This window comes from Corvus cornix, chromosome 2, assembly GCF_000738735.6.
Source record: "Corvus cornix cornix isolate S_Up_H32 chromosome 2, ASM73873v5, whole genome shotgun sequence".
Taxonomy (NCBI): Eukaryota; Metazoa; Chordata; class Aves; order Passeriformes; family Corvidae; genus Corvus; species Corvus cornix.
In genome coordinates this window covers 104,457,236-104,483,480 of record NC_046333.1, presented here as the reverse complement: position 1 = coordinate 104,483,480, position 26,245 = coordinate 104,457,236, and the positions used below count along the sequence as shown (strand labels likewise).

General features: G+C 42.4%; 2 protein-coding genes and 1 long non-coding RNA gene across 4 annotated transcripts; 2 read left to right on the top strand and 1 right to left on the bottom strand.

Annotated features, from left to right (window-relative positions):
- Positions 1-1,386: 1,386 nt before the first annotated feature.
- On the top strand, positions 1,387-8,678 carry LOC104687298 (myosin regulatory light chain 2, smooth muscle minor isoform). 2 transcript variants are annotated; one of them, XM_039548452.1, is made up of 5 exons: positions 1,387-1,464; positions 2,366-2,401; positions 6,572-6,769; positions 6,955-7,116; positions 8,178-8,678. In XM_039548452.1, the coding sequence occupies exons 3-5, from the start codon at positions 6,586-6,588 to the stop codon at positions 8,348-8,350; spliced, it is 519 nt and encodes a 172-aa protein (XP_039404386.1). In that variant the 5' UTR covers positions 1,387-1,464; positions 2,366-2,401; positions 6,572-6,585; the 3' UTR covers positions 8,351-8,678. The 2 variants fall into 2 exon arrangements, with proteins under 2 accessions (XP_039404386.1, XP_019139608.2); XM_019284063.2 differs by lacking the exons at positions 1,387-1,464; positions 2,366-2,401 and adding an exon at positions 4,870-5,101.
- LOC109144209 lies at positions 8,217-23,257 on the bottom strand. Its single transcript, XR_002044814.2, has 2 exons — positions 23,211-23,257; positions 8,217-8,366 (listed from the first exon to the last, which is right to left on the bottom strand). It is a non-coding gene; the product is annotated as an uncharacterized LOC109144209 (long non-coding RNA).
- LOC120409655 (myosin regulatory light chain 2, smooth muscle minor isoform-like) lies at positions 18,394-24,195 on the top strand. Its single transcript, XM_039548453.1, has 4 exons — positions 18,394-18,502; positions 18,764-18,962; positions 19,148-19,309; positions 23,022-24,195. Exons 2-4 carry the CDS (start codon positions 18,779-18,781, stop codon positions 23,192-23,194), a joined length of 519 nt encoding a protein of 172 aa, XP_039404387.1. The 5' UTR covers positions 18,394-18,502; positions 18,764-18,778; the 3' UTR covers positions 23,195-24,195.
- The last annotated feature ends 2,050 nt before the right edge of the window (positions 24,196-26,245 follow it).

Here is a 26,245-nt window from a genome sequence, read left to right as displayed (position 1 = left end):
TCAGCTCTTCACAGCAATAAAAAGGGTTAATCTCACCTCGGCCTTGCAGCTTTGCAGCTGGAATGTTGAATTTTCTTATCGCAGTGGAGAGGGGGGAGAGCCGAGCCGCTCCGGCTGCCCACGGCAAGGCAGTGGGGGGGGTTCCATGGCTGGAACAGGTCCATGGCTTCAGGATGGCCGTGGCCTGGCCCCCACACGGGGCCTGTCCCAGCGCCGGAAACGAGAGAGTTTGGAGGGGGAGTTTGCCTATTCTTAAATGTGGATCACAGAGGTGATCACAACTTTAAGTGGCTTAGAGAATTGTCCATATTCAAACTGGCCAGCTGATAGGTTCTATCAGTTCCCAGAGGAAGCTGTAAGCACCCCTTAGCAAGGACGTCCCTTCCGGGACTATGCTTGCTAACCTATGACAGGCTGCAAAGTTCATCCAGAGACTGGAGCATCTCTCCTGTGAGGAAAGGCTGAGGGAGCTGGGCCTGTTCAGCTTCGACAAGAAATAACTGAGAGGGGACCTTATCAATGTCCGTATCTGAAAGGAGGGTGTCAAGAGAACGGAGCCGGCTCTTGTCGGTGCTGACAAGGAATAAGATGTATTGGAAGTGCCGCCTGAATGAGGAAGAACTTCTTTACTGTGTGAGTGACCACACACTGAAACAGGCAGCCCAGACAGGGCGTGCAGTCTCCCTCACTGGAGATATTCAAGAGCTGTCTGGATGCAATCCTGTGCCATGTGCTTGAGCGGAGAGGTCAGACCAGATCTCCCACTGTGGTCCCTCCCAACCTGACCCATCCTGCGGCTCTGTGATTCTGTGTTACCGGCTCCCGCCCCGCCCCGCCCCGCGCTGCCCCGAACAGTCACAAGCAGCTGGGAACGGGGCACCGGCAGCCCCCATTGCACAGAGCCCCTCGGGAATGCGGCGCAGGAGGCCGAAACACGGCTCTGGCGGCGCCGGAGGCCTGAGGGACGCGCACCCACCGGCGAGCCCCGGGGCGGGGCGGGGCGGGGCGGGGCGGGGCGGGGCGGGGCGGGGCGAGCGGGTGAGGCCCCGCCCCCTGCGCGAGCAGGAAACTCCCGCCGTTGCCTTACAAGGGCAGGCGCGCGGCTCCCTCCGCCCCTCGCCCTTGGAATGCGGTGACCACACCGCGCTGCACCAACGCCTCAGCGGGACAGGGGGGACGACACACACAGGGTAGAGGGGCTGAGCTCGGGGCTCTGACTTTCTCCTGCAAGGAAGGCAAAGACCACAGGGAAGGAACGCGAAGCACGCGCGCCACCGCGGGTCCTCTCCTCGACACGGGTCATGGCGCCTGGCGGCCGAAGCGATGAGCCATGCCGCCACCTCCCCCTCATGCGCGGATGGTCTCGCCCACAGCTTCCTTCCTGCTCGGCGGGGCGGTGGCCGCTCCGCTCTCCGGAAGTGTCTCTCCAGCCGCTCCCCGACCGGGACCGTCTCCCGCCGCCGGGTGAGTCGGGGGGCTTCGCCCGCTGCCCGCGGGGCCTGGGGCTGGAGGGTGGTGGGGTGGGGGCGTCCCCGGGCCGCAGGTCGCCTGCGGAGCCGGAGTCGCTTGCGGCGTCGCCCGCCGCTGGGGCAGCTCCCCTCGGGCCTCGTCCCGGTGCTGCTGCTCTTGACGGGGATCCGCCCTGCGGGCTGGGGCCGGGGGAGACCCCGGCTCCGGGCCCCCCGACCCCGTCCTGTGAGCCGGGCAGGGCCCGGTGCGACGGGGATGATGCCCGCGGGGACGAGCTGCATTTCATGCATCATTGCAGGGAATTGTATTAAAAGATACTATTTGTCTCCCTTGCTTGGAAGGGTTCGGCTGCCTCCCGGCCACATCGAGCCCTCTGCGGGTGTTTCCTCGGCTTTCTTAGAGCACGGGAAGGGTAGGGCTAGGAGGTACTGCGGTCGGAAGAGGGTGAGGTAGTGGGACTGGGTCTGTCTCTTCCTGTGCGTGTTTTGGAATAACTATAGCCGCACAGGGGACTGCGTGCAGTGGTTCCCGGGCTCTCAGAATCACAGAATCAATCAGTTGGAAAAGACCTCTGAAATCATCCAGTCCAACCTGTGACCGACCACCATGTGAACTGGACCATGGCACCGAGTGCACGTCCGGTCTTCACTTAAATACTTCCAGGGACGGTGACTCCACCACCTCCCTGGGCAGCCCAGTCCCATGTCTAATCACCCTTTCTGCGAAGAAATTCTTCCTAATGTCCAGCATAAACCCGGCGCAGTTTAAGACTGTCCTCTCATCCTATCGCTTGCTGCTTGGGAGAAGAGGCCAATTCCCACTAGGCTACACCCTCCTTTCAGTTGTTTGTAGAGAGCGATAAGGTCACCTCTGGGCCTCTTTTTCTCCTTTGCAGACAGACTCTGTTGACTCGCTGGCGCTGGATTTTGAGGTAAGTGGTTTTGAGAAACTTACTAGTGAGGAGTGTGTTAGAGTGGCTTTTAGGACTGGGTGGGACAGAGTAGGGTTTGGTTTTTGCTCGTTTGCTATTATGAAGTGTAATCTGCTCTTTATTGAGCCTTGACACAGATCTGCTGGAGAGCACCTTGCTCTTATCTCTTCCTGTTGCCGCCCAGATTGTGACGGATGTGTGACTGTATGTGATGCTGTAATTGACTATGTGGACAGAATGTGGGATTTAGCTTTGAGGTTGACTTTTGAGTTTGATGTTCTGTCTCAGTTAGTTTAGAGATTTCCTTGGCTATGGGTTGTGGGGATTTATTGTGTGGTGGTTTGGTTTTTTTGAATGACAGATACTGCAATTATTACAATATTCACAATGTTGAAACATGAGAGTGTTTTCCAAAGCATAACTTTTGGTCACTGCTTCTGAACAGGTCCAGCTTAAACCACTGTTAGTGGGTTGTAAATTTTCACAGCTTATTGCCTGGCTCAAAATTTTTAGTTGCCCAGGTTTTTTGTCTCCCAAGGGTTTATCATTTTCCCAGAGGAAGGGACCACAGGATGACTATCTGTGCTTCTGTAGTTTGATATCCACTGTTGTTGCTTGACTGAGCAATAGACAGTACAGGCAGCACAAAGCAGCACTACTACCTATTTATTATTTTTTTAATATGTGAAAATCTTCCTAAAGGAAGGTTATATTTTCAGAAGTATCTTATGGTGTGTCTCACAGGTAAGGTCCTACATTTGAAGTTTCTTGGACAGCTTCCAAAACAAGGCCCAGACCATTCAGAGTATCAGCATAGTATTAAACAACAGGGACTAAACCTGCATGTCATGACTTGCACTACCTAATGTGAAGTATTCCCACTTTTTATCTACTGAAATTCTATTTGCAGCCTCTACTAACCCTATTTCAATTATAAAAGCATTGGCTTAGGTGTGGATCTTTTTGTTGGGTCTTGGTTGGCTGGTTTGGGGGGCTTTTTTGGTGGTGGGTGTTTTTTTTGTTTTGTTTGTTTGGTTTTGGTTTGGTTTTTTTTTTTTTTGTTTAATGACTTGGTGAATTTATCAGGTTAAATTCTACTTTCTCTAAAATTAGGGGTCTGATGCTTGACTCAAATGAGCTTAGCTCTGGCTCGTTACATCATTCACTGTTATACAGAGAGATAACACAGTGCAAATACTTTTGGAACTTTTAAATCATAAATTGATCTCTTTGGCTAACTGTATTGATGGCTGGTTTTCTGAACATGTTTCAAAATGTACCACCCTCTTTCTAACAGAGATTCCTGGAGCTGAGTGCAGTGTTTCAGGCATAGCTGCACCAAACCTGTGCTGAAAGGCACTGCAGTCCTGTGAGATCTGATGTTTCTCTGTGGCTAGGCTGACAGCTCTTCGGGACTGGAGGAATTCCCAAGCCTGGTTCAGAGAAACTTAGAAAATAGTAGTGCAAGCATTGGCACTTTTTTCATTTGTTCTAGTAAAATATACTCTGATAGGTCAATCTTCTGAACAGAGTTAAAAAGAATGTGTTGGCAGTCTGCTTTTACCTCCCTCCTCTTGCTTAGGATTGAGTTTAGGGGAGAGAATTGCAGTAGTGACTTGCTGGGAGTACTGCCTTTGCAACATTGATGCCTTTTCATTGGTCTTAAAATTACAAGCCAGACACAGTTAGATGATAAAAAGGGATTGCCTTTATTAGGATCCTTATGGTGCACAGCACGCTGGATGAAAAAGCGCTGAAGATGCACACTGTAACATAAAGGGAGTACAGTTTTAGATGTTCAGCAAATTAGCGTAACTGACAAGAATCCCCAGTTAGAGACATAGGTGATGAGGTAATTCCCCCCTGGTTCTACCCTCTTCTGAACCCCCTCCCCCTTTAGACAGGAACTAAACTTTGTTTATGAAAAAGTGTCTCGGGAAGCTGTTTTGACCTCAGTTCCCCAGAGAATCCAGCCTTGGACCCCCAGGCCTTGGAGCTGTTGGGGAATGTATTTTGTAAAATGTTAGCTACGAATAGGCTATGGAGCTACAAATATATATGTAAAGAATATAGGGAATATATAAAAGCAAAAAGGCAAAAATCAATTCACTTGGCCTGAGCACATGCAAAGTAAACTTTTTTGTTTACTTTGAATGGGTCATATTCTGAAAACTGCATTATTTCAGAGAAGAGTTATTAAAAGATACTGTTTGGCTCTATTTTGAGTAGTGGAACTTTTAATCAATAATCCAGAGTTAAGCAGAAGCTTGCCTGAGGGTTTTTACAGAGGTAAGAAAACCACGGAAGTTATGCACAACCCTTGGCTGCAGCTTGAAAGCAAACTACCTTTGTTGTCAGCTGCCTACATAAATATCTTGATGTCGAGAGTTCACATTTATTTGTTGCAGTGTTGTGGAGGCCAGACATCTCGGGTAGCTCGTGGTTAGTGAGTGCAATGAAGAGAACGTCTGCATTGCTGAGCGATGCGCACTTGCATTTCAGGGCTATTTTTAGTTCGAGACATAATGGTTTGTTTTTTACGTCAGAAGAACGTTGTAGATGCACGATTTAAAAGTGTGGAATTAGCAGGGGAAGTCAGTAGCTGTCTGTGTGGACAGACTGAGAGGGACGTAACCATGGAATTTCCTTTTATGCTCCAGATGCTTGGTACACCCTGTCAGGTATCTAATACAAAGCAAGGTAAAATGTCTTTCCTTTTAGTTAAACAAACCAAATACTAACTGCTTTTTGCCTGCATATTGGGTTGGTTGTGTAAGGGAGTTACTTTGCTTAATTTTACTCCGTTTTTTTATGGGTGAATCCCAGTTAGTGACTTCAGTCTTACTTTTTGGGAGTCTAAGCATACTCTGTCTTTGAGCAAACAATCTGAGAAACAGAACTGTGCTATGACTCTTGATTAGCATTGCATTTCTGACTAGATAATTTGTTTCTAAGTTATAAAACTAATACTTAGTGTAAATTTCAGAATATTGATATTCTTGCAATTACAGGTGAAGCTTAAATATGTCTTCTGTCAAGAGACATTTGCTACAGGTGCTTTCAGTAAAAATTCAGAATCAAGGGTGGAAGGAATCTGGTTTGCATAACACTTTGAGCATAATAAAGGATTATAGCAGTATGGATTACACTTCAGTTTTAGCTAATGCAAGCAGAGGTTGTGAGACTTTTGGAAACAACATTAAAGAGGGTCTAACTTTGATCCAAAAGCAATATTGAGGGCTTTGTGTTTGCCTTTCAGTGAATGACTCAGCTTTTCGAGTTTGTACTGTCATACATTTAGTTAGAACACTACATGTATCTTCCCAGCTAAATAGATTCAGTTAACTTAAAAGCTTCATTTCTTCCCTGAGTGTATTAGTGTTATAATCTACCATGTTTATTTCTTCATTTGACAGCTTCAGGGGAAACAATGACATTGGTATACCTGTGATATGTGAAAATGTATAAAAATATATAAATGTTTCTAAGGGTTGGTACTTTAAAAGAAACAGTCTTCACATTTTTGTAGCTATTATGCCAGTAATTAATTTAAAAGAGAGTATGCTGGCATTTGCATGTGTTGTGTAGTACTTACACTGTGTAGGGAATAGCAATGTGAAGCTTCTGAACCAAGTCAGTGTTCTCAGTTTCTCAAAGGCAGCTATTCTAACAAAATGCTATTCAGCACCTAAAACACATTTTTTCCCTCCAAAATGTTAGTTTATCATACTGTCTGATCTATTTAACTACTGTGCTAGTTTAGCAGCACATATCCTTATATGTGGTAGGTCAACAGTGCCTCCCAAACTCCTCAGTATGTACTCTTAATTTGTGGAAGATGCAGGTGGAGTGTTGAATTGGCAATGCAAACACTTTGTGAGTTTCATTTCAAGAGCTATGATTTGATTTTGGTTTTTTAATGTAGCGTGCTATTGGCCTGCAGTGCCAATAGGCCCCTGAATGAAGTCCCTGAATTTTCAAAGACATTATGCTTTAATAGCAGGTGAAGTCTGAATGAAAGAAAATGGAGCAGGAGATACCAAAGTAAATGTGCACTTTGGGGTATATGCCGATAACATGAAACTTGATGTCCCTATACCCATCCTTCCCCCAAGGACTTGTAATGTGGTTTAATAAGGCTAAATCTTGGATATGTTTCTGTCTCCTTAGAACCAACAGCCACCATGTCTAGCAAAAGGGCAAAGACAAAGACCACCAAGAAGCGCCCTCAGCGCGCCACTTCCAATGTATTTGCCATGTTCGATCAGTCGCAGATCCAGGAATTCAAGGAGGCCTTCAACATGATCGACCAGAACAGGGACGGCTTCATTGACAAAGAGGACTTGCACGACATGCTCGCCTCCCTTGGTAATGTCCCTTTGCTCTTTATGCTTGCCAGGCGAATTTGTGGTGTAAAAATCAAAATGCTGAGTTTGGCATATGAGAGGTGTCTCAGTTTGTATTAATGCTCCTTTTGTATTAACACTCAGTTTGTACTGACATGACTTTTTCAATTGGAAAGCTAAGCCAAGTATGAATCCCTTTATTTGTAGGAAAGAATCCAACGGATGAATACCTGGATGCCATGATGAATGAGGCTCCAGGCCCCATCAACTTCACGATGTTCCTCACGATGTTTGGTGAGAAGTTAAATGGCACCGACCCGGAGGATGTAATCAGGAATGCTTTTGCTTGCTTTGATGAAGAAGCAACAGGTACATGGATGAAACAACAGAGTATATGTATTATTTCTACTTACTTTTATAACAATAAATTCTTGTGTTTATAGAAGCGGTGATGAATTTTTTAACTTGAAAAATTTTAATTTCTGCAGACTAAAAATCATGCCTGTATCCTCACCTGCTAAGTTTACCTTTTCAATCTCTGTAAAAATTTCAAATTTCTGGCAGTTCAGTTCTGTTGTTCAAGACAGGAGAAGGTATAAAAGCTGCTGATTGGGGACTAGGGCCTTAATTTATTCCTAACTTAAAATTCACCTCTGAGGCCACTTTTATGAGGGGAATCATTGTTTTCAAAGCTGTTGTGCTTTTATGAAGAACTTGTGAGCTGTTACACTTTTATGAAGAACTTGTTTTCTGTCAGCAACTTGTATCCACCTTTCCTCTGTTAAGCTGCACTAAAAGAAGAAGAAAATGAATGCAAGAAAATTCTTGTGTGACTCAGTGCTGATAGAAGCAACCACAAGTTAGACAAGCCCTTTTGTTTAATAAACAATGCCAAAAATTTATTCTTTGCAACCAGTAAATCTGAGTTTTACCCTGGTTTAAGATCAATTTGAAATGTTGTAAACTTTCCTGTGTTTCATGCCCTTGTTGAGTGTTAGTAGTCAAGTTCCATGACTTTTTTTTTTTTTTTTTTTGTGGTTTTCAATAGGAATGCTCAAGGCAAACTGTTCCCCTTTGTGATTTTTTAAATGCAGAGTTGCTAGAAGGCTCTTTGTACTACTGGGAGTGTAGCCCTGCTGTTGGGAAGGATGTCCAGTATGAATACTTACAAATTTTTATATTTGGAACAGCAGAGGGAAATCATAAAATGGTCTTCACTTGAAGTAGTGGGACCTTTCAAACTAAGATGCCTGGTTTGATTGAATCCTTGTAATTGGCAGTTTTAGTAATAGTCTTTAATGGCGTTTTCATTTGGCAGACAAGGACTGTAAGTATCTTTAATTGAGGGAAAGAACTCAAAGAAATTATCACCCATGTATTAGCAGATAAATGTAAAAACTCCTCTTCTGCCCTCCTGCACTGTGCTCCAGGGTTCATCCAAGAAGACTACCTGCGGGAGCTGCTGACCACGATGGGAGACAGGTTCACGGATGAGGAGGTGGATGAGCTGTACAGAGAGGCCCCCATCGACAAAAAGGGCAACTTCAACTACATCGAATTCACGCGCATCCTGAAACACGGAGCGAAAGACAAGGATGACTGAGCAAATCCCTGGATACCTGCGGATTATCTCGACACTTACGTTTCTTTTTAACGGTTTCTTCCTGATAGAACTTGTTGCATGCATTTAGCTCCAAAGCTTTTGTCTTTTTCAATATATTTATCTATTCCAGGCCGTTTAGGCACATTTGCACCTGTAATCAGACTGGAAGCGGGGAAAATATTGTGAGGGAAAGGCTACAGGACAAACATTCCCTGGAGTTGATAGTCCAGGAAAATAATCTCAATGTTTCTGGTTTTGCTGGATTTTTACATTTTTGTAATAAATGCCATTTTGAAATAAAGATTGCTATATAGATAAAATACCTCAATATCTTTTGTGAAGAATGACATTTCTATTACACATTTACAAAAGCAGGTGTGTTCACTGTATTTTTCTTGCAGTTGCAAGTCAAGCTAGAAAATTCATTTTCGTAGTGTTTTGTTCAGTGTCACAGGGTTCTGAAATGCTCCTAGCAGCATCTGCTGGCATCTTTAAAAATGCAGCTGCAGAAGTCTTTCATCTCAAGTTTTTGAAGTGGGATCTGACTACTGTGTGAGTAGTTAACCAAAGAAGTCGTTAGGGAAGACTGTTAAAACTGCCTCATGGCCAGCAAGGAACATCTGATTCTTAAGCAGATACCATGCCCAGCTTTTGCATCCTTTTAATACTGATGGGTTTTCTAGCAGTACTTTCATGTCAAAACTCTGCATTCTTTCTTAGCTAAGTCTTTATGCTGGCAGTAAATGGGAATTAGGCATATTTTTTGCCTTCTGCTGAAGGCTTCTGCAAAGGAATCTGTGCTGGCACTAATTAACAGCAATACATGGCCAGAAAACTTAAATAAAGCTTTATTTTTCTACACCTAATTAATTTGCATGTGAGAATGTGAGTCAAGTCGTTCTGAGAATTAAGTAGGTAAAACCCTACAGGTGCTGAAGTTGCTCTCACTTTTTAAAATACATCTTCCTCAGCTGTATTGGTAAGATGGCTTTTAACCAAGCACAGTCTTTCAGAACCAGTTGTGCTGATGATGTCTCAAATACAAAGAAAACAGGAAGATTGTTCTGTTAGTTCTTAATATGTTGATGCTCTTCTGTGTGCCTCATTCTCTTGGTTACTGCAAGTTAGAAAGTAGAAGGAGAATTTACTTTGCCTATGTATTTATCAGTTAATGACCTGTTATCCAGAAAGCTTGCTCTCAGCTATATCACACGACTTAAGACCCCAAGGAGTAGGAATTGAGCACAAAGGATTGTAAAGGCTCTGACAGCTTATTCTGCAAGGTGGGTTTGTCTCATTTTGTGTGTAGTAGCATGAAGGCTTGGTTACTTAATATTGCTTGTGTTCCCCTATGGCAACTCTGAAAAATACTCTGGCTTCAGGTTTGTAAATAACTTGACAACGTATACTCAGTTGGCGTACTTGGACTATTTTTTTATTCCAGGGTGTTTTTTTCCACTTATGGGCTTAATTAAAATTGAGTTTTTAACCATTCTTTTCCCAGTTCTGTGTTTTAGCTGCTAACAAACTTAGCCTCAGTTTTTCTTTTTCTCCTACCGACATTATGTTCTACACTACTTTAGGTTGCCACAGCTGCTCCTTTTTTTGAAAGTTTTGTTTTTAACTACCTTGGTGCTGTTCAGTAATGGCTGCTGAGGTATTTCTCCGTATGACACCTGCAAAGTTCTAGTAAGTAGTTTACAAGTATGCGTGGAAGTTTTCACCAGCAGTGCCCATGTGCCAAAGACAAGAGAGTGGAGATTTAGGAAACACTGTCTTGTTGAAATGTTGCTATGAAACATTAGGCTGGAGAACAAGTTATGCTGTCACTTCTTTAGACTAATCTTGTCACCTCTGCAATTCAATACTGTGTGCATACATGCAAGCAGCCTGCACAAAGGACACAATCAAAGATATTTTTTCCTTTGAGTGTCTAAATGGTGTTAACAGTCAGAGATCAGTTTACTTCTGTTAGAACACTGGATCCCTAAACCCTTCTTTTCCTGATCCTGTTTTCTCTGTAAATGTTAGGTGCTGGTATGTTACACTGAGTAATTGGCAGGTGTGCCAGCTGGATTCTTGCTGGAAGTAGTGATTTAAAAATCGTAAATATGAGCTACATAGAAGTGAACTTGGCATCCTCCTTGAGAGGAAATTGTCCACTTCAAAAATACTCTCTACTGCTGCTCTCGCTTTCTGAGCAGCCAGCTGAAATGTGGGGTGTAGCTGTTTTTTGCCTTGTCGGTCTTGGGTGCTCCCTCTGAGTAGAGGGTGAGATGGAACTGTACTCATGTAAAGATACCTACCCAGGAAGATGTGTTACTGAGAAAGAATATCCAAGAATGTTTGAGTATAATGACAACCTTTCAAGTTCCAGTTTGCCTGTTTGTTTTTTTTTTATTGCAGGACACCAGTTAACCTGCAAGTGGGGATAAACCTCTTAACCACTGAGAGGCTACAAAGCCAACAGCCCCTGCCAGGAGACCATATAAGAGCATCAGATGTTTTTTGTAGCTAGCCAGGGAGGAATGTGACAGCTGAGGTTGCGTGCCGAGGGCTGTAGGGATGTGTCATCAATAATTCACTTCTAAAAATAAAAATAACTTTGGTCACTGAAACAGCTTAAAATTCTGATGACTTAGCCTTAGCATTTTGCAGCCAAAATCTCAGAACCTAATCTTCTCTCCCTTGGGGTTCATATATAACAGTCTCCAAGTTCTACACCAGATTAAGCTTATGATTAAAAACTATTTTCATAGGCTCATGCACACATTTAATAGTCTTACAGCCACAGGGATCTGTAATGCCCCGTGAAGCACTACTGAAAAGCAGTGATTTATTTTACATGACCCATTTACCCTGTTCTAAGGCTACACATGCAGAGGTCAAAATGAAGCCAAAGAGCTACTGAGGCTGCACAAGAAACCTCCAAAGAGGACCACGTCTGTGTCGAGTGCTGCCAGGGGCTGTCTGCCTGCTGCCTTTTCTTCTCCCCTCTGTTGCTGGAGATAAAGGTGATGTGCAACATTTTACACTTGTTTCTGCTTGTTCTTTAAGCAAATAAACCCATCTTTATGGCACAGTGATCAGATGACCGAAGCATTTCACATCATGAAAGCAGCTTGTTACACTAGCTCAGCAGCTAAGGGATGTCACAGAGGTGGTATCCCTACACTCTGGAGCAAGGATCTGTTTCACTGCTGACCTAGGGACTATCTTTAGATCGCTTGTTTCTAGGATCACTGTCGTATCTGGAGAAACGAATCCAGCACGGCAGCCCCATCCTGGCACAGGGCATCACTAACAGCATGCCTTTGTGTCCTGACACCTGCATTCGATCCAAAAGCTGGAAAATATCTGAAATCTTGTCATCACATGTTTCTCGTGGTCTTTTCTTGTCTGAAGTGTTATTAATCTATTATTTGGGATGTTCCTGGTGATTTTCAAACAACAACAAATGCAAAGGCATTCAGACAATGTAAATCCAAATAACCGGTGAGTAACAATCAAAGTATAGTCAAGAACATTTTAGATATCAGCAGTTAATCCTCCACTGGTACTGCTTATGCACCCATGCTCCTATTTTGGCTTCTTACTTAATTTTTCAAAACCCTACTGTCATTTTTAGATAACTTCCTCCTTTGAAAAATGATTTAGGATTACAGTAACTCAGAAACACTATTGCAGAAACTAGGAACAATACAGAGGCAAAAAGTAAATGCCTCTCAAAATGCAGCTTAAAATTATCATGAAATACTGAAAAGTAATACTGGGGGGGAAAAAAACCCCTCCACACAGCACTTTTTTGTTTTTGTGCTCTGAGCAGCAACTCCTCAGAGATCACTGTTTTCCCAAACCTTTGATATACTAGATAGTAAACTTTCCACCTTAAAAAAAAAAAAAAAAAAAAAAAAAGTGATAAAAAATCAAAGGTGGCAGCACATGGTTGCTTTTCCTACTTTTCTCTGCAGCCCATGGGTAAAACACTGCCAAGGAATGTTTTCAGCCCAGAAGTGTGATATTCCCTGGAGATCATACATAATAGGCCCTGCATCACAGGACTTCAGGGGTCAGGCAGTTTGTATCGATGTAATAAATCTGAGGGAAGATGTTTACATGTTTCTCAGCAGCATGCACTTAACAGGAGAGCAGGAAATCAAACTGGCCTCCTGGAAAATCCCAACTGCTTGCTGCGTGCAGACTCCCCTGCCATGCAGCTGTGATTCAGTCCCTTAGTAAAGCAGCCTTGCACTTTGATAAAGCTTGAAAAGTCAGTTACAAATACTACAGGATTAGGCAGGTCGAGACTGACTTTAATATGGGTGCCTAAAGGAGGAGATGATGGCAGCAGCAGTCATTTTAGCGTCCTTGTAAATTGCTCAGTTTTGCAAGGTTTATTTAATCCTTAATCCTCACTCTGACTATTTTAGGGTATCACTAAATATTGAACTAGGCTTTGGTTTGCTTTTTAATTATGAATAATGGGGAGTTAAAAGACAGTATTTCACAACAATTTCCAGCCTGTGCCAAGCATAGTCAAGTGAGTGGGTGTAAACTGAGGCCTGCAAGACCTGTCTTAGTATGTGCTAACGTAGAGCCGGCATCAGACACGAGTTGCTCGAACCTTGACTTGGCCTTGTATCTCACAGACACTGGGGTTTTTCCCTCTTTTGAGTTCTTCCTTAAATGTGAGCTAAACATCTCTAATGCAAAAGGTTTAATAGTGGTAACATATTCCCATCCCATGAGAATTATGTTGATTTTGAAATTGCTCCACCAGCCAACCAAACTGGCAGAGGCATCAGCTGATAAGAAAACTGATAACAGCTTACTTTTCATGCCAAACAACTGACTAAATGTGCTGCTTCTTGTTTTCTGGGTACGTTTTAAAACACTATTTTAGACCTTCAGCCAAGCATTGAGCACATTTCATTTTCTTCCATATTTGTACATACACATTTTCAGATAGATACAAACTCTTAACAAAAGGAGAGGGCACATATGTACATCCTTAGGTTCAGCAGAATTAATTACATTTGTTTGAAAGACTGGAGGCCTTCAGCTCTCCTTATTAAGAATACCCATCAACATTTATTTTTGCATTTCAGTTTTCGACTTTATGGAATCACAGTGTCTGGCAATACTCCTGATTAAAACTAGTGCAGAAAGAGCTGAAAACTCCACAAAGACTTGGCTAGAATTGTTGCAACTTATCGACTATGATAAAAAACAAGGGAAGGACATACAGCACAAGTGGCGGTACAGTGACTTTGATCATAGAAAACAGGGAACAAAAGCCCAGCAGAAATCAACAGCCCAACAGCCAAAAATGTACTTTTCAATGCTTAGTTGGAGTTTTTAATTTGTGTTCTTCAAGTATAAAGCACTTTGGACCTGGGAATGCAAGGAGTACTGTGTCTGCTGAGTAAAGTCCCTCAGTACTCTCTCAAACACGTGTCAGTGCCCACTCATATAGTGAGTGAGATGCAGTTTTAAATAAATATATCGAGGTTTGTTTTCTTGTGTTTATAACATTTCACAGACTGACTGCATTTTATTTATGTTCCATTAAATTTCTCTGCGTTATCCTTTGACCTGCTATTATTGTCTTACAATGCTCTAGAGAACTCATGTTTTTGCCTCTTCCTCAGCCATGGACACTGGAAGTTGCTAGAAAGTCAAAACAGTGCTAATTTTAATTTTCAGTATGGAGAAAGAACATCTCTTTCTTCTATAGGCTCCACTACGTTCTCTGAGAGCCTTTATTTTTCACACTTCAGCATCTACCCTGTGGCAGGGACCACCTGGGAAAGCAGTAACCATTTTTATTCATGAGGTCATTGAATGCAAACAGGGAATAACTTGCAGTCTGTGGCCCTCCAAGAGACCCAAGTGAAGACACGTGTTCAGAATCCCTTCTTTAACTCATGACTCCTCAAATGTTTTCCCCTTGGATCACAGCACTGGAGTTATTTTTGGAGAAATTCCAGAAACCTTTGTGACACTCTCAGCATCTCAAAAAGAGTGACTGTCACTCTGACTGATACTGCACTGCACTTGGTATAGCTTGACAGAGGCAACAGATGCCAGCTGGAATCAGGGACGAAGGGGTGGAAAGGCAGAAGGATGAGCCAAAATACCAGGTGAAGCAGCTGACAGACAAAATGCTTCTATTAAATGATAGTTTAGACCTAGAACTTGGATATATTTGACTCTGCTATCAATACTTAATCTCTGTAATTAACATTTGTTGAACAGCGATAATATGCTCAGAAAAATCTCCTAACTGCAAAACCTTCCACTCAACTTTCACACAATTTTAATTCTTAATGTGGAAATCACACATCTGCTTTTTCATCTAGTCTCTCTTTTCAGACCCTTTTGTTTCTTATGCACATCCTCAGCCTTACTTTGATGACCAAGGGTATGAAAAGGCTTCTGGACAAGAAAAATTACCTAAGCGGGACTCTCTGCAACAGCTGGTGGAACACACAAGAGCTTCCTAGAAGCAAAAGTAACACAAAAGAGGTGGACACACCATTCAGCCTTAGTATTTCTTCCAATACAAAGTCTAGAGCATAGAATAAACATTGGATTAGGTCAAGATTAGTAAACTGCAGTTGTTCATGTAACAAATAGCAACCTTGCAAAGGGCTCTGAAAACACCAGCAGAGCATATTGTGGATGCTAAATGTACACCAAGTCAAGGATTACATATTAAGCAAGTTCATGACAGAAGCTCATTGTGGGTTACTAAATACCACATCTGGCTCAGGGTAGCTTATCCCTCCCTCCATGAACTAAAATAGTAGATATTGGGAGAGCATTCTGGGTAGATATCATAGGCTACCCTGATTCTTATTCTTCCCTAAATACCAGCACAGGCCATTGCTGCTGCTCGCCCCTCAAGAACAGGCTAAAAGCACCCAGCATGCTTTCCTCCAGAAAGAACAGGAAGCATAGAGAGAGATTTTTTTTTTTTAAATACGATTCCAAGTTTTGGGTAAAAAAATCCAAAACAATAAACCTCTCCAGTGACCTGGTAGGGAAGACCTCATAGCATTTATTATTTCTTGAAGGCATCCAAAAACCCAGTAGACACATCCCGGTGGTGCTCCAACCCAGAAATGGAAAGAGCAGCTGCTGGGCTTCCCCATCCCCAGTCTCAAGAATTTTTTTGCCAAGACTTTGCTCCCTGCCTTCCACATCCAGAATCCACATCTCTTTGCAGCTGAGCGCACTGGTCCAGGCAGACTTTTACAGTGAGCCAGTGCAGCCATTCCTGTAAAGTTAATTAGATTCACAAAGAAACATCATATGACACAGACTGATTCTGCTTCATTAAGCAACCAAGTTAACCACAAATATTTGCACTGTCATTGTAACTCAGCAGAGGTGGGGAAATAGAATCATAGAATTGCTGAAGTTGGAACATACCTCTAAGATCATCGAGTTCAACTGTTCATGGAGAGAGTTAAATGAAAGGAGGGAAAAGATTTGCTGTAACTTACTTACTGTCTGTAGCAGCCATAAAAAGTATGAAACACATAATTTTGAAGGTTTTTTGACAAATCAAAGAAAACAAGCATTTCAATGGCACCAAAGTATTTGAGTATTTTAGACAGAAAGGATAGGAACAATTCATACATTTTGCTTAAAAAGGTTTTTTTCTTAAATAAGACTGACATAAACAAGAAAGGAGAAGGGAGTAATGAATGAAAGAAGAAGAAAGAAGAAAAAATGAAGAGTTAAGAGCTCAGCTTTTTTTTTTTATACCATCTTTTCAGAAAGGATCATTTCTATTCTGAATGTTTGATGCACAGCTCTCAGGAAGCACCACACTCACAAAAAAGACCCTTATTTTTTTTCCTTTTCAACATTTATGTCAATGAGTTAAAGAGATATCCTCCAAATATTATAGAAGGCAAAACAAATCTCTTTTTTTTCCCTTTAAATTTCTTTTATTGCTGTGATGAATGCTGTAATCAAATAAATTACTTAGATTTACATTGAAGAGGAAATAGTCTGTCTGTAGGAACTGCTTCTCATTTCACCATGATGCAACAAATTGGAGACCAAAGGTTAAGAGAGAGACACAGAGTGACATGCAATTTTGTCATTAAGAGCTGATCTCATACTGGGCAAGTAATATTAGTGTACCTATCCCCATATCTGCATTAGTTAAATGCTGAGAACAACATCCACGGTGACAGGTATCATGTAACACCCTTTTAATAGCATGGAAAACAATACAAGACAGACTAGCATGTTTGCAGTAGTTCAATTTAAAGTAACTGATGAAACAAGTTTAGATCAAGAGATCAGATAATGTTTCATAATTAAATTTCAACACACAGTTCAGTTGTTGAACATTATCATGAAGTATTTTATTAACTCTCTTAATATCTTGATATTTCTGCTGCTTTTCTGCCCACTCATACTTTGCATGTAATTATCTTGAAACTATGTGCCATTACTAGTAAGAAGAGAATTTTTTATCCAAAACTTATTCCATTAATAGGCTTTCAATTTAGCAAAATTTAATCTTAGTTTCTATTTCACTTTGAGACAAACTTTAGAAGAGTGATATTAAAATTCATTGGGGAAGCATTATAAGCTAATTAGGCCAAATTCTCAGCCCTCATGAAATAACTTCTGATTTGAGAAGAGAGCAGGGAAAGAGAGTTGGGCCTCTTGGCAATTAAAACGTCTCCCTTCAATTTTGAGACTGCAACCTCTGGATTACATATTAGATTATATGTTAATTTCAGTAGGTCCAGTGCCTAAATGTAGTTCATTTACATTTATAAATATAATTAATAATTTCAGCAAAAGCCTGTGTGTCTTATTTTTTCCTTTGACAGAATGACCAAGGTTGGAAGGGACCTTTAAGATCATCTAGTCCAACCATCAACCCAGCACCACCACAATCCCCAAGTGCCACATCCAGACACCTCTTGAACACCTCCAGAGATGGTGACTCCACCACAATCCTCCTTGGGTGACTTACTCTGATGCCTGGCCAATGCCTTTCCTCCTTAAGAGCTCTTGTTTTCCAAGACACAGCCTGTACACCAACAGAGCCGGCAGCAGGAAGGAGGGGGATTCAAGGAATGATGATCTGGAAGCAGAGCTTTCCCATCTGACTGTTTCAGGACCTTTTTGTGCACTAAACAACAGTTTTCTTGAAGCCCAAGCTATTTATGTGGGATTTCAACAAGCCAAATGGGAATAAGTATTCCCTTCAGAATATTTCAAAAATGTACAAGTGGGCTAAAGCCGAACTGCTTCTCAAGCAATTTCAGATCCCATCCTCCTCGACTAAAACTAGCTTGTACCCAAATTTATTTGAGATCCTACATCAAATGACGAATGGAAAAATAAGTGTCATCCTTTTCCATTAAGAAAATATATGCAAAAAAAAAAAATTAAAAAAAATCCTCCCAGGAGCCTTACAGTGTATGGCTGCGAGAGGCATTAAGCCCTGCTCCTGCGGGAGCACTCAGTTAGAAGACTTTACGATGTAATCTAGAATTCTTCTGAGCCGTCAAGCGAAACAGGAGGAAGACTGAAGGTAAGGATAACACCTCACACCTGCTAATCCGGGCAGGACATCCCCGCAGGATGAGGAGGCTTCGTTCACCTCCCCGATGCGGCACCACCATGTGAACCTGGGGACGCACCGGCTCCAGGAGCACGGAACGGAGCTCCACCTTCAGCGTGCAGAGTTTTTAGGTGTACAAAAGAAGAACCCCGCGGGAAGCTCTCGGTGACCCGCAGAAGCCCTCCCGAGCTCCGCTCCCACAGGCTGTCTCCATCCCTGCCCTGCAGGCGGCGCCCGGGCCCCAGCGCCGGCGGCAGCGAGTTCCCCGGGATGCGCCAACGCGGCCGAGGCGGGGGGCGCATGGAAGCGGCCGAGGGGCCGTGCCGAGCCGGCCGCCGCCCAGGGCAGCCGGGGCGGGCTGCGATCCCTAAGGAAAATCCCCGGCTGCCGTCTCGCTGCCCTCCCGCCGCCTCTCCTGGCGCTTGTCCCCACCCGCGGCCCGGGAGCGCGATGGTTTCTCCAGGAAGCGCTGGAGCATCCGCCGGCGCCGGGGCCGCTTCCTGCCTTCCGCGTCTGTTCCTTACCGGGTCCCCGCAGCCACCGCCGGCGTAAGAGACCTTTGAAAACTAAAATTTAAGTTAATTAACGTCTTATAATAATGACTTTTTTTTTGGTTTATGAGTCTGTCTTTCATTTATCCATAGTCTCTTCTTCTCTTTTTCCCTTCTTGAAAATACTAGGGAACTACGTTATGATGAGAGGAAATGGGAGTGCGTTAGAGGCGCACTTTACCATTAAACCATAGTACTTTTTCCTTTAAGTCCTAACTCTGATCTTATTGCATTTACTGTATTTCCTTCTCTCTCTAGTGTCCAAAAATCAACATGTCTAGCAAAAAGGCAAAGACAAAGACCACCAAGAAGCGCCCTCAGCGCGCCACTTCCAATGTATTTGCCATGTTCGATCAGTCGCAGATCCAGGAATTCAAGGAGGCCTTCAACATGATCGACCAGAACAGGGACGGCTTCATTGACAAAGAGGACTTGCACGACATGCTCGCCTCCCTTGGTAATGTCCCTTTGCTCTTTATGCTTGCCAGGCGAATTTGTGGTGTAAAAATCAAAATGCTGAGTTTGGCATATGAGAGGTGTCTCAGTTTGTATTAATGCTCCTTTTGTATTAACACTCAGTTTGTACTGACATGACTTTTTCAATTGGAAAGCTAAGCCAAGTATGAATCCCTTTATTTGTAGGAAAGAATCCAACGGATGAATACCTGGATGCCATGATGAATGAGGCTCCAGGCCCCATCAACTTCACGATGTTCCTCACGATGTTTGGTGAGAAGTTAAATGGCACCGACCCGGAGGATGTAATCAGGAATGCTTTTGCCTGCTTTGATGAAGAAGCAACAGGTACATGGGTGCAACTCAGCTGCTTGGCAGGGATATGGCTGGGGTTTTATGTTGTTTATTTCGGTTTCTAAACAGTATGCTGATTTTTGCACCTTTATAAATTAAGTATGAGATGGTAATCCTAGATGGCATATTCTACTAAGTAATGAGAAATTGGCTTATTACAGGGTGAGAGTAAAACCTGTCTGGCTCTTCTGTGTCAGTACGGAGGACTAGTAGGACTGTTCTTCTGTGAGGCTTTCAAGAAGAGTGTTTTAACTGGGCAGTGTGTATGTTCCCCAAAATGTAAAACAAGATGTATTTGCTCTAAGATAAGGAATTCACATCAGTAGTGTGTGATTTTCTGTGGCATTGAAAAGGTAATGATCTGTTATACAATTGGGTTTGTCTCCCCTCTGCAGTAGGTCTGAGATGCATCTGAATAATTCTTCAGATGTTAATATTTCAAGACAGGCTGTCAAGATTCCATAAACTCTTTTGAACCCTTATCTGGCTGAGTGTTCTTTATGGCTCTGTGGACAAATGTTGTGCCCTCACCTGCAGCTCAGTTTGCTTTCAGATTGCAGGAAGGGCTGCAGCCTTAGTGGTCTAAAGGTAAAAACCGGGTGGGGTGTAGAAGACAGAAATGACAGATTGGACTGACTTGCAAAGCAAAATGAAGGGAAAGAGTAAAACACAAGAGCTCAGCTTTACTATATCAGACTTCCAAGGTTGTGCCTATAATCTTGAGGTTAGAGTTTATGCTTTTATTTATTCACCTAGGCTAAGATTCCTGAGAAGTGTATAGTAACTGGGGACGAATCCATAGGGCAGTCCTGTGGAATTACAGAGTACCGGTGCTTTGATATGTTGTGAACTTGTCTTACTAGCTCACATTGAAATTATGTAGCCACTGTACTAGAGACGACACTGCATCTGTATCTTTCCTCACAACTTTCCACTGCATATTTTTATTTAACCAGTCGATATATCCTCTGAATCTTTCAAAGGATATTGTTCCGTCTCATCAGCTATTTTCAGTCTGTGTATTTTTAGCACCTTTTGCCTTTTCAAAGAGCATCCCCTTCCTGCTGAGGTGTAGGTAAACAGGCTTTCTGTTGGAAAGGCCTTTTCAAATGTTAATCGACTTCCTCCCTCTCAAGGGAAATCTCTTTACCATCTCCTAGAGAAGGAAGTTTTGTTAGTGGGTTAATTATTTTCTCTCCACAGGTAGTCTGACTCACTATGCTACAGGGTTGTTTTCATGTGCACCAAAACAAGAGTCTGTGAATTACAATATAGAGAAAATGGTTGTGCTACCAGTTCTTTAGAACAGAAACCTTCTGTGTAGGTGTAAACAATAAGTGACTAGTTTGGGCACCCATATACTGATAAGATTGATTTTAATATCTTTTAGCTCTGTGTGGTAAATGTTTTAGTCTAGTCCTACGATGATTTGAGGATAATAGTTTGTTGTGCATGCAGTCTGTTTTGTGTCTTATGCCACCCTCAAATTTTAACTAGGAAACATGTGAGATAGTTATGCTGTTTTATTGAGTTTTGATTCATAATAGTCAAAATGAAGTCTTCAAAATAGTGTCTGATGTATTTGTACAACCCATGTTATGTTAATCCTTTATTAATTTTATCCTCTGATTTGGCTTCTGATCCATTTGTTCCTTTTAAAAACATACAAGACCATATCCAGCTATGTCAAACTACTTTTTATTTCATTGCATGGTTCCCACATGTGTGTTTGTTATGGGCCTGATTTTCTAGCTCTACATCAGTGTAGGTCTTCTAAAAGTGAGTAACACAAATCAGATACTATATATGAGGATAAGGTAGCCACACTCATTGGGTTTTCCTTACATTTCCTATATTGCTGGCCTGGTTGGATATGTTGCTTCAGCATTACTATCACATGTAGTACTATGGAATTGGTATAAAAGTTGGATCTGTCTGCATTTGGAGTATTTTTTATTTGCTTTTTGATCCTGCCTTGTCATCTGCTTTGTGCTGCCTGCAACAGGCTGAATCTTAAGTTTTGCTTCATTTATTTGTTACTCCCCATTCACACTGAAGCTGTGTGGAAAGGAGAGGAGCCCTGTTTGCTTTACAGTTCGCTGCTGATAAAACTTGTGGTGTATCCCTAGTCTGGCAGCTCAGTTCAGTGTTTAAACACCTAGCTGTTCAGACAGGAGCAATTAAGTCCTTGAGGCTAAACTTGCAGCACCAAAGGCCTTGCATTCTTTGAATACTAATCCTTGTGTCATCTCTCATCACTGCTTGGTCTCTGTAGGACAGCAGAAATAGAGTCTAATCTGTTTAGCTGCCTTTTTCCTCTTCTTTACACCCATCTGCAAAGAGACAACTCCAAGGTTTGACCTGATAAGGATGCGGCTGGCTAACTGAACATTCTCCCTACTTTTGAAGTAGAAGATTGCTGCTAGCCTTCTTCATCTGGAGTCAGTAGCCAAGGGCTGGTCTGCCCTGGGATATGATGCTGTTTTCATTAGCATATGTTGTCCCTTCCCCCAGCATACACCAACCCTCGTGCTAATTTGTCATGCTCATTGACTGCTTTTTGGTCCCCTGTTCCCTGTTTGGTTTTGTCTCACTAATGAACTCTGTTTGCTTAAGTTATTCAACTCTCTTTCCAAAGCAGAATTTTTTTTAAATCACATTCTAATTGAATCTACATCAGTTGATGTGGGTGTCTGCATATGATTTCCAGCTGTTCCACAGGGTTTATGCATCTTCTTTTTGGAGCCTACTTCTACCTAATGTGTTCTGTTATTGATACTTCTCCAACTAAAGTCCAATAACCAATTTCTTTCTCAAATGAAGCAACTATTGTGCTGCTCAAGGAATGGCTGGTTTTATTTCAGCATTTAGCAGTTTCTGTATTCTACTGTCTACCTTTTGTTATGCATGTTCCTTTTTTCATCTCTAAATTTTCCTGTAATAATTTGGCAACTGGTGGTTCTGCCCATCTGTTAAAATGGAATTAGCAGAAGATACCTAGAAACTGCTCCTTTTTATATCTTTGTTAACTTCCTCAAAAGTCTTCTGCTCTTTTAGCATAAAATAAATAACACATCCTTCTCTTTTTTACTGGGTTCTCCACCTTTACCTCTCCACCATAAACATTCTTCCTGCCTCCTGAGGTAACTTGCTCAGTCCTGCCTGAAAGTCTCTTCTGTTATAAACTCCTTCCCTGGACACTTGCCAGGAGTTCGCTGTATCTACATAAACTGCCTCCAGCAACAGTGTTGTGCAGTGCTGAAGAGCCAGAGTGGTTATTTAGTCCCCAGGGGAAAGTAGTTTAGAGAGGATGTGCAAATTTATCTAATTAAGTCAAGAAAAATATAGTTCATTTAAGAGAATTGCTTGTGTAATGTAGACTAGCAGTGACAGGAACTTGTTTTTCCACTCTGAGCCGTTGAAGATCAGTAGATGGAAATAAGTGTTATACCACAGCAGGTCAGGCTCTGTCTTCAAAAATCTGTATGAAATGCATTAAACTTCCTGTCCCTCTGCACTCAAGGAATATCTTTAGAATTCAGTTAAGGAAGTTGTTTGGGGCTTTCTGTGCAGATGCAAGTGTAATATATTATGTGCTGCGCTGGTTAATTGCCTGTCAGTTGGCATGTCTGTGCTGCTGCTTTAGGAGCCCCGGCTAAGAGGCTCGGCCTCCCTTTTGCATTTCTCTCTTCACGTCTCATTCCAGGGTTCATCCAAGAAGACTACCTGCGGGAGCTGCTGACCACGATGGGAGACAGGTTCACGGATGAGGAGGTGGATGAGCTGTACAGAGAGGCCCCCATCGACAAAAAGGGCAACTTCAACTACATCGAATTCACGCGCATCCTGAAACACGGAGCGAAAGACAAGGATGACTGAGCAAATCCCTGGATACCTGCAGATAGCGCCTTTAATTTGTTTTTTCTTCTCACTAATTTTATTTCTCAGGATCTGTTTTTTCCATTTTTTCTTGTTGGGACCTTTTGCATATATTTTTAGCACTGCAGCTTCTTCCTGTGTGGATCCTAAGGCTGCTCAGGCACATCTGCACCTGTGTAATAAGACGGGAAAGTGGCAGGGGGAGAGAGGACAGCTTACAGTGATAGAGGCTGAGGGACAAAGATCAGAGAGTGTGGAGGCCCGGGTAAAAATGTCAGTGCTACTCATCCTAGCTAGATTAATTTTACATTTTTAATGATCATTTTTCAAATAAATCACTGTTTTGCTAAGTGCATAATTAAAATTTTCGTGCTAGAAGTATAGTGCTTCTCTAATGATACCTGTAAATATTTTTGCAACTGTACACAGTCGTGTTGTTATCTATTTTTGCCTTAAGAATGATGCATAAGTCACTTAAGCATACTGATTTTGTACTTCAGCAACTGAGGATTTCACCTGCTACTGTGAGCACACAAAATGAAGAAGAAATTCCCATCCTTCGAATTTTAGTGTATAGTTAATTAATCATTTCTGTCCCAAGACTTGCACATTAAACATTTTAAATCTTATGGATGTAGTTGAGCATGTATTTTAGCACCTCAGTGCCTCCATTTCTGGACACTGAGTACTATATTAATAGAACTTTTAAAAAACTTACAATGTGAATCCTAGTGTTTTCTTTAAAACAAGATGTCATATATGGGTAGAGTTGCTTGAGTGATGCTTCTTACCAGATCTGTGAGGCTGCCAATATTGAATTATTGACATTTCATTGCAACCATTTATTTATTTATTTTACCTTTCTATCTTTTTTCCAAAACACAGTAAGAACAGGGTTGGATGAAGAAGGAAGGTATCCTGTCTCTGTCCTTTTGTTTTTCTGTCTGAAAATGTTATTCTTGGTTTTTAAATGAAACAATATACACTGTACTTTTAAGATCTCCTGCTGAGAGTGGTGCTTTGGATGTGTGAGGCTGAGGCATTCCTTTTTGTTCCATTTCTCATAGTTGTATCCGCTGTAGTTTTTGTGGTATGGAAGGCATGGCAGATTTGCTACAGTGTTCTGAAGCAATTTTGCCATAATCAGACCACAAGCATTTGTGGTCCTGGGGTTTTTTTGTCTTGAGAGGAAGGATGATCAGGGGTGCTTCTGACACTTCTAGGAATTACATTGTTAATCCCTTCAGAATTTACGTTACAAAATTAAGAAAAGTCATTTGGCTGGAGCATTTTGCTATTTCTTGATAGGCTGCTATTGTGAACTGAACTTTTAAGAAATGTCACTAGATGACAGTGATTAAAGCTCTGAAGCTCCTGCTCTACCTCAGTCCCAGTGAGCTTTGCCAAGGCGTGGGAGCTGTGTACACAGGGAATGACCTCCTCCTGCTGACTGTGGGCCTGTACGAAGAGCTTGGAAAAGCAGAGAGGGGGGGAAAGGTGCTGAACGGAATCAGAAGAAATCCAAACTGTTCACAAATATTTTGCCTTGGTTGCTGCTGGTTTTTTTTTTGTTGTTGTTTGTTTGTTTTTTTAATACTTACATTTGCAGAAGGCAGCGATTAAAAACTCGAACAAGAACTTTTGTAAGCTGTCGGTGAAACTAGTACCGATTTTCACGCTTCTGAAGGGGGCAAAGTCCTCCGGCCACCACCGGCTGGGGCCATCCGCGGAGCCGCCAGGAGGTGGCAGCACAGCTCCCGGCACGAACGCGGCTGCGACGGGCAAGCGGCTCCCAACCCAAGTTTTTGTTGGTTTTGGTTTGGGTTTTTGGTTTGTTTGTTGTTTTTTAGGGTTTTTTTAGTCCCAAAGAGCTCGTTTGGTGCATTGTGCATAGGGGAAAATACTCTCCGTTCCCACAGAAGTCCTGCTCCTCCCACAGCAAGGGCTAATGCTGCCAGGATTTTTCACATCGCAGCTCTTGCATGCGCCAAATTTTTGGTGCTTTAGTCAAATTCATTCATTACAGAAAAAAAACGAGGCCTCTGCAAGCCGTTGTTACAAGTTACATGCACAAACACACATGTGGTGTATGTTTGGCAAAGACTGGGTTTCAAAAGGACTTACAGACTTCCTTGTAACTCAAACCAGAGACACTGCTCCTGCGTTTCACTTCTCAGTATCTCAGTGAGTGCTCTGCTTTTGGTAAGATTACCTTTGAAAAAAACTACTTGCAAATTTAAATGTATATGTTTGTATAACTTTGTTTACATACGAAAGACTAAAACCTGTGATATAAACTAAACTGCTGGGGCTTAGAGTGAGGCAGCTGGTATTTACCTACAGCAATAAATGCCAATTGTTAAACCCCAGTGCTTGCTTACGGGGCCAGGGCTGTGTTGCTGTATAGCAACACCTATATGCCATTTGGCCTTGTGATGATGAATTGTAGTTCACTAACACTATTGTTCTTAGCCTTGCCTTCAGCAGAATCTTGGTTCTACTCTCGAGTTTAATGGCATTTAATGTTCTCATAAAACCACGTCAGAGAGAATGATAAAAATGGATTTTTGGTGTGTAATTCAGAGGCCTGGGATTTCTCTTGCAAAGAAATTTTAAACCCCTGCTCAGCTCTGATGCAGAGGGTGCCTTAAAGTCTGTGTGTGTCTGGAACCAGTAACACTGGTTTTATAGACTAATTGCATTCTTAGTCCTGGCAAAATAATTCTCAATAAGAGCCACAGAATTTTCAAGTGTTGTCACTGAAGTGGGTCAGCAGAACATGAAGGCGTTTGTCGTGGGATGTCTTTCTCCTTTTATTTTTATTATTAATTCAGCTGTTTTGTAGCTAGGTCACTTGAGTGGAGGGCGGGAACAATGTGCCCTTGAATCCTCTCAGCTAGAAGAGAGAATTAAAAGTAGGTCTGCAACATTCAGGCTGAATGTTAAACCACTGAACAATTGAGTAAGGGAGGGTGGAACCATCACAAGCAGCTGTGTTTCTTATTGTACCTTCTTTTTTCTTTCTTTTTTTTTTTTTTTGGCAAATGAAGG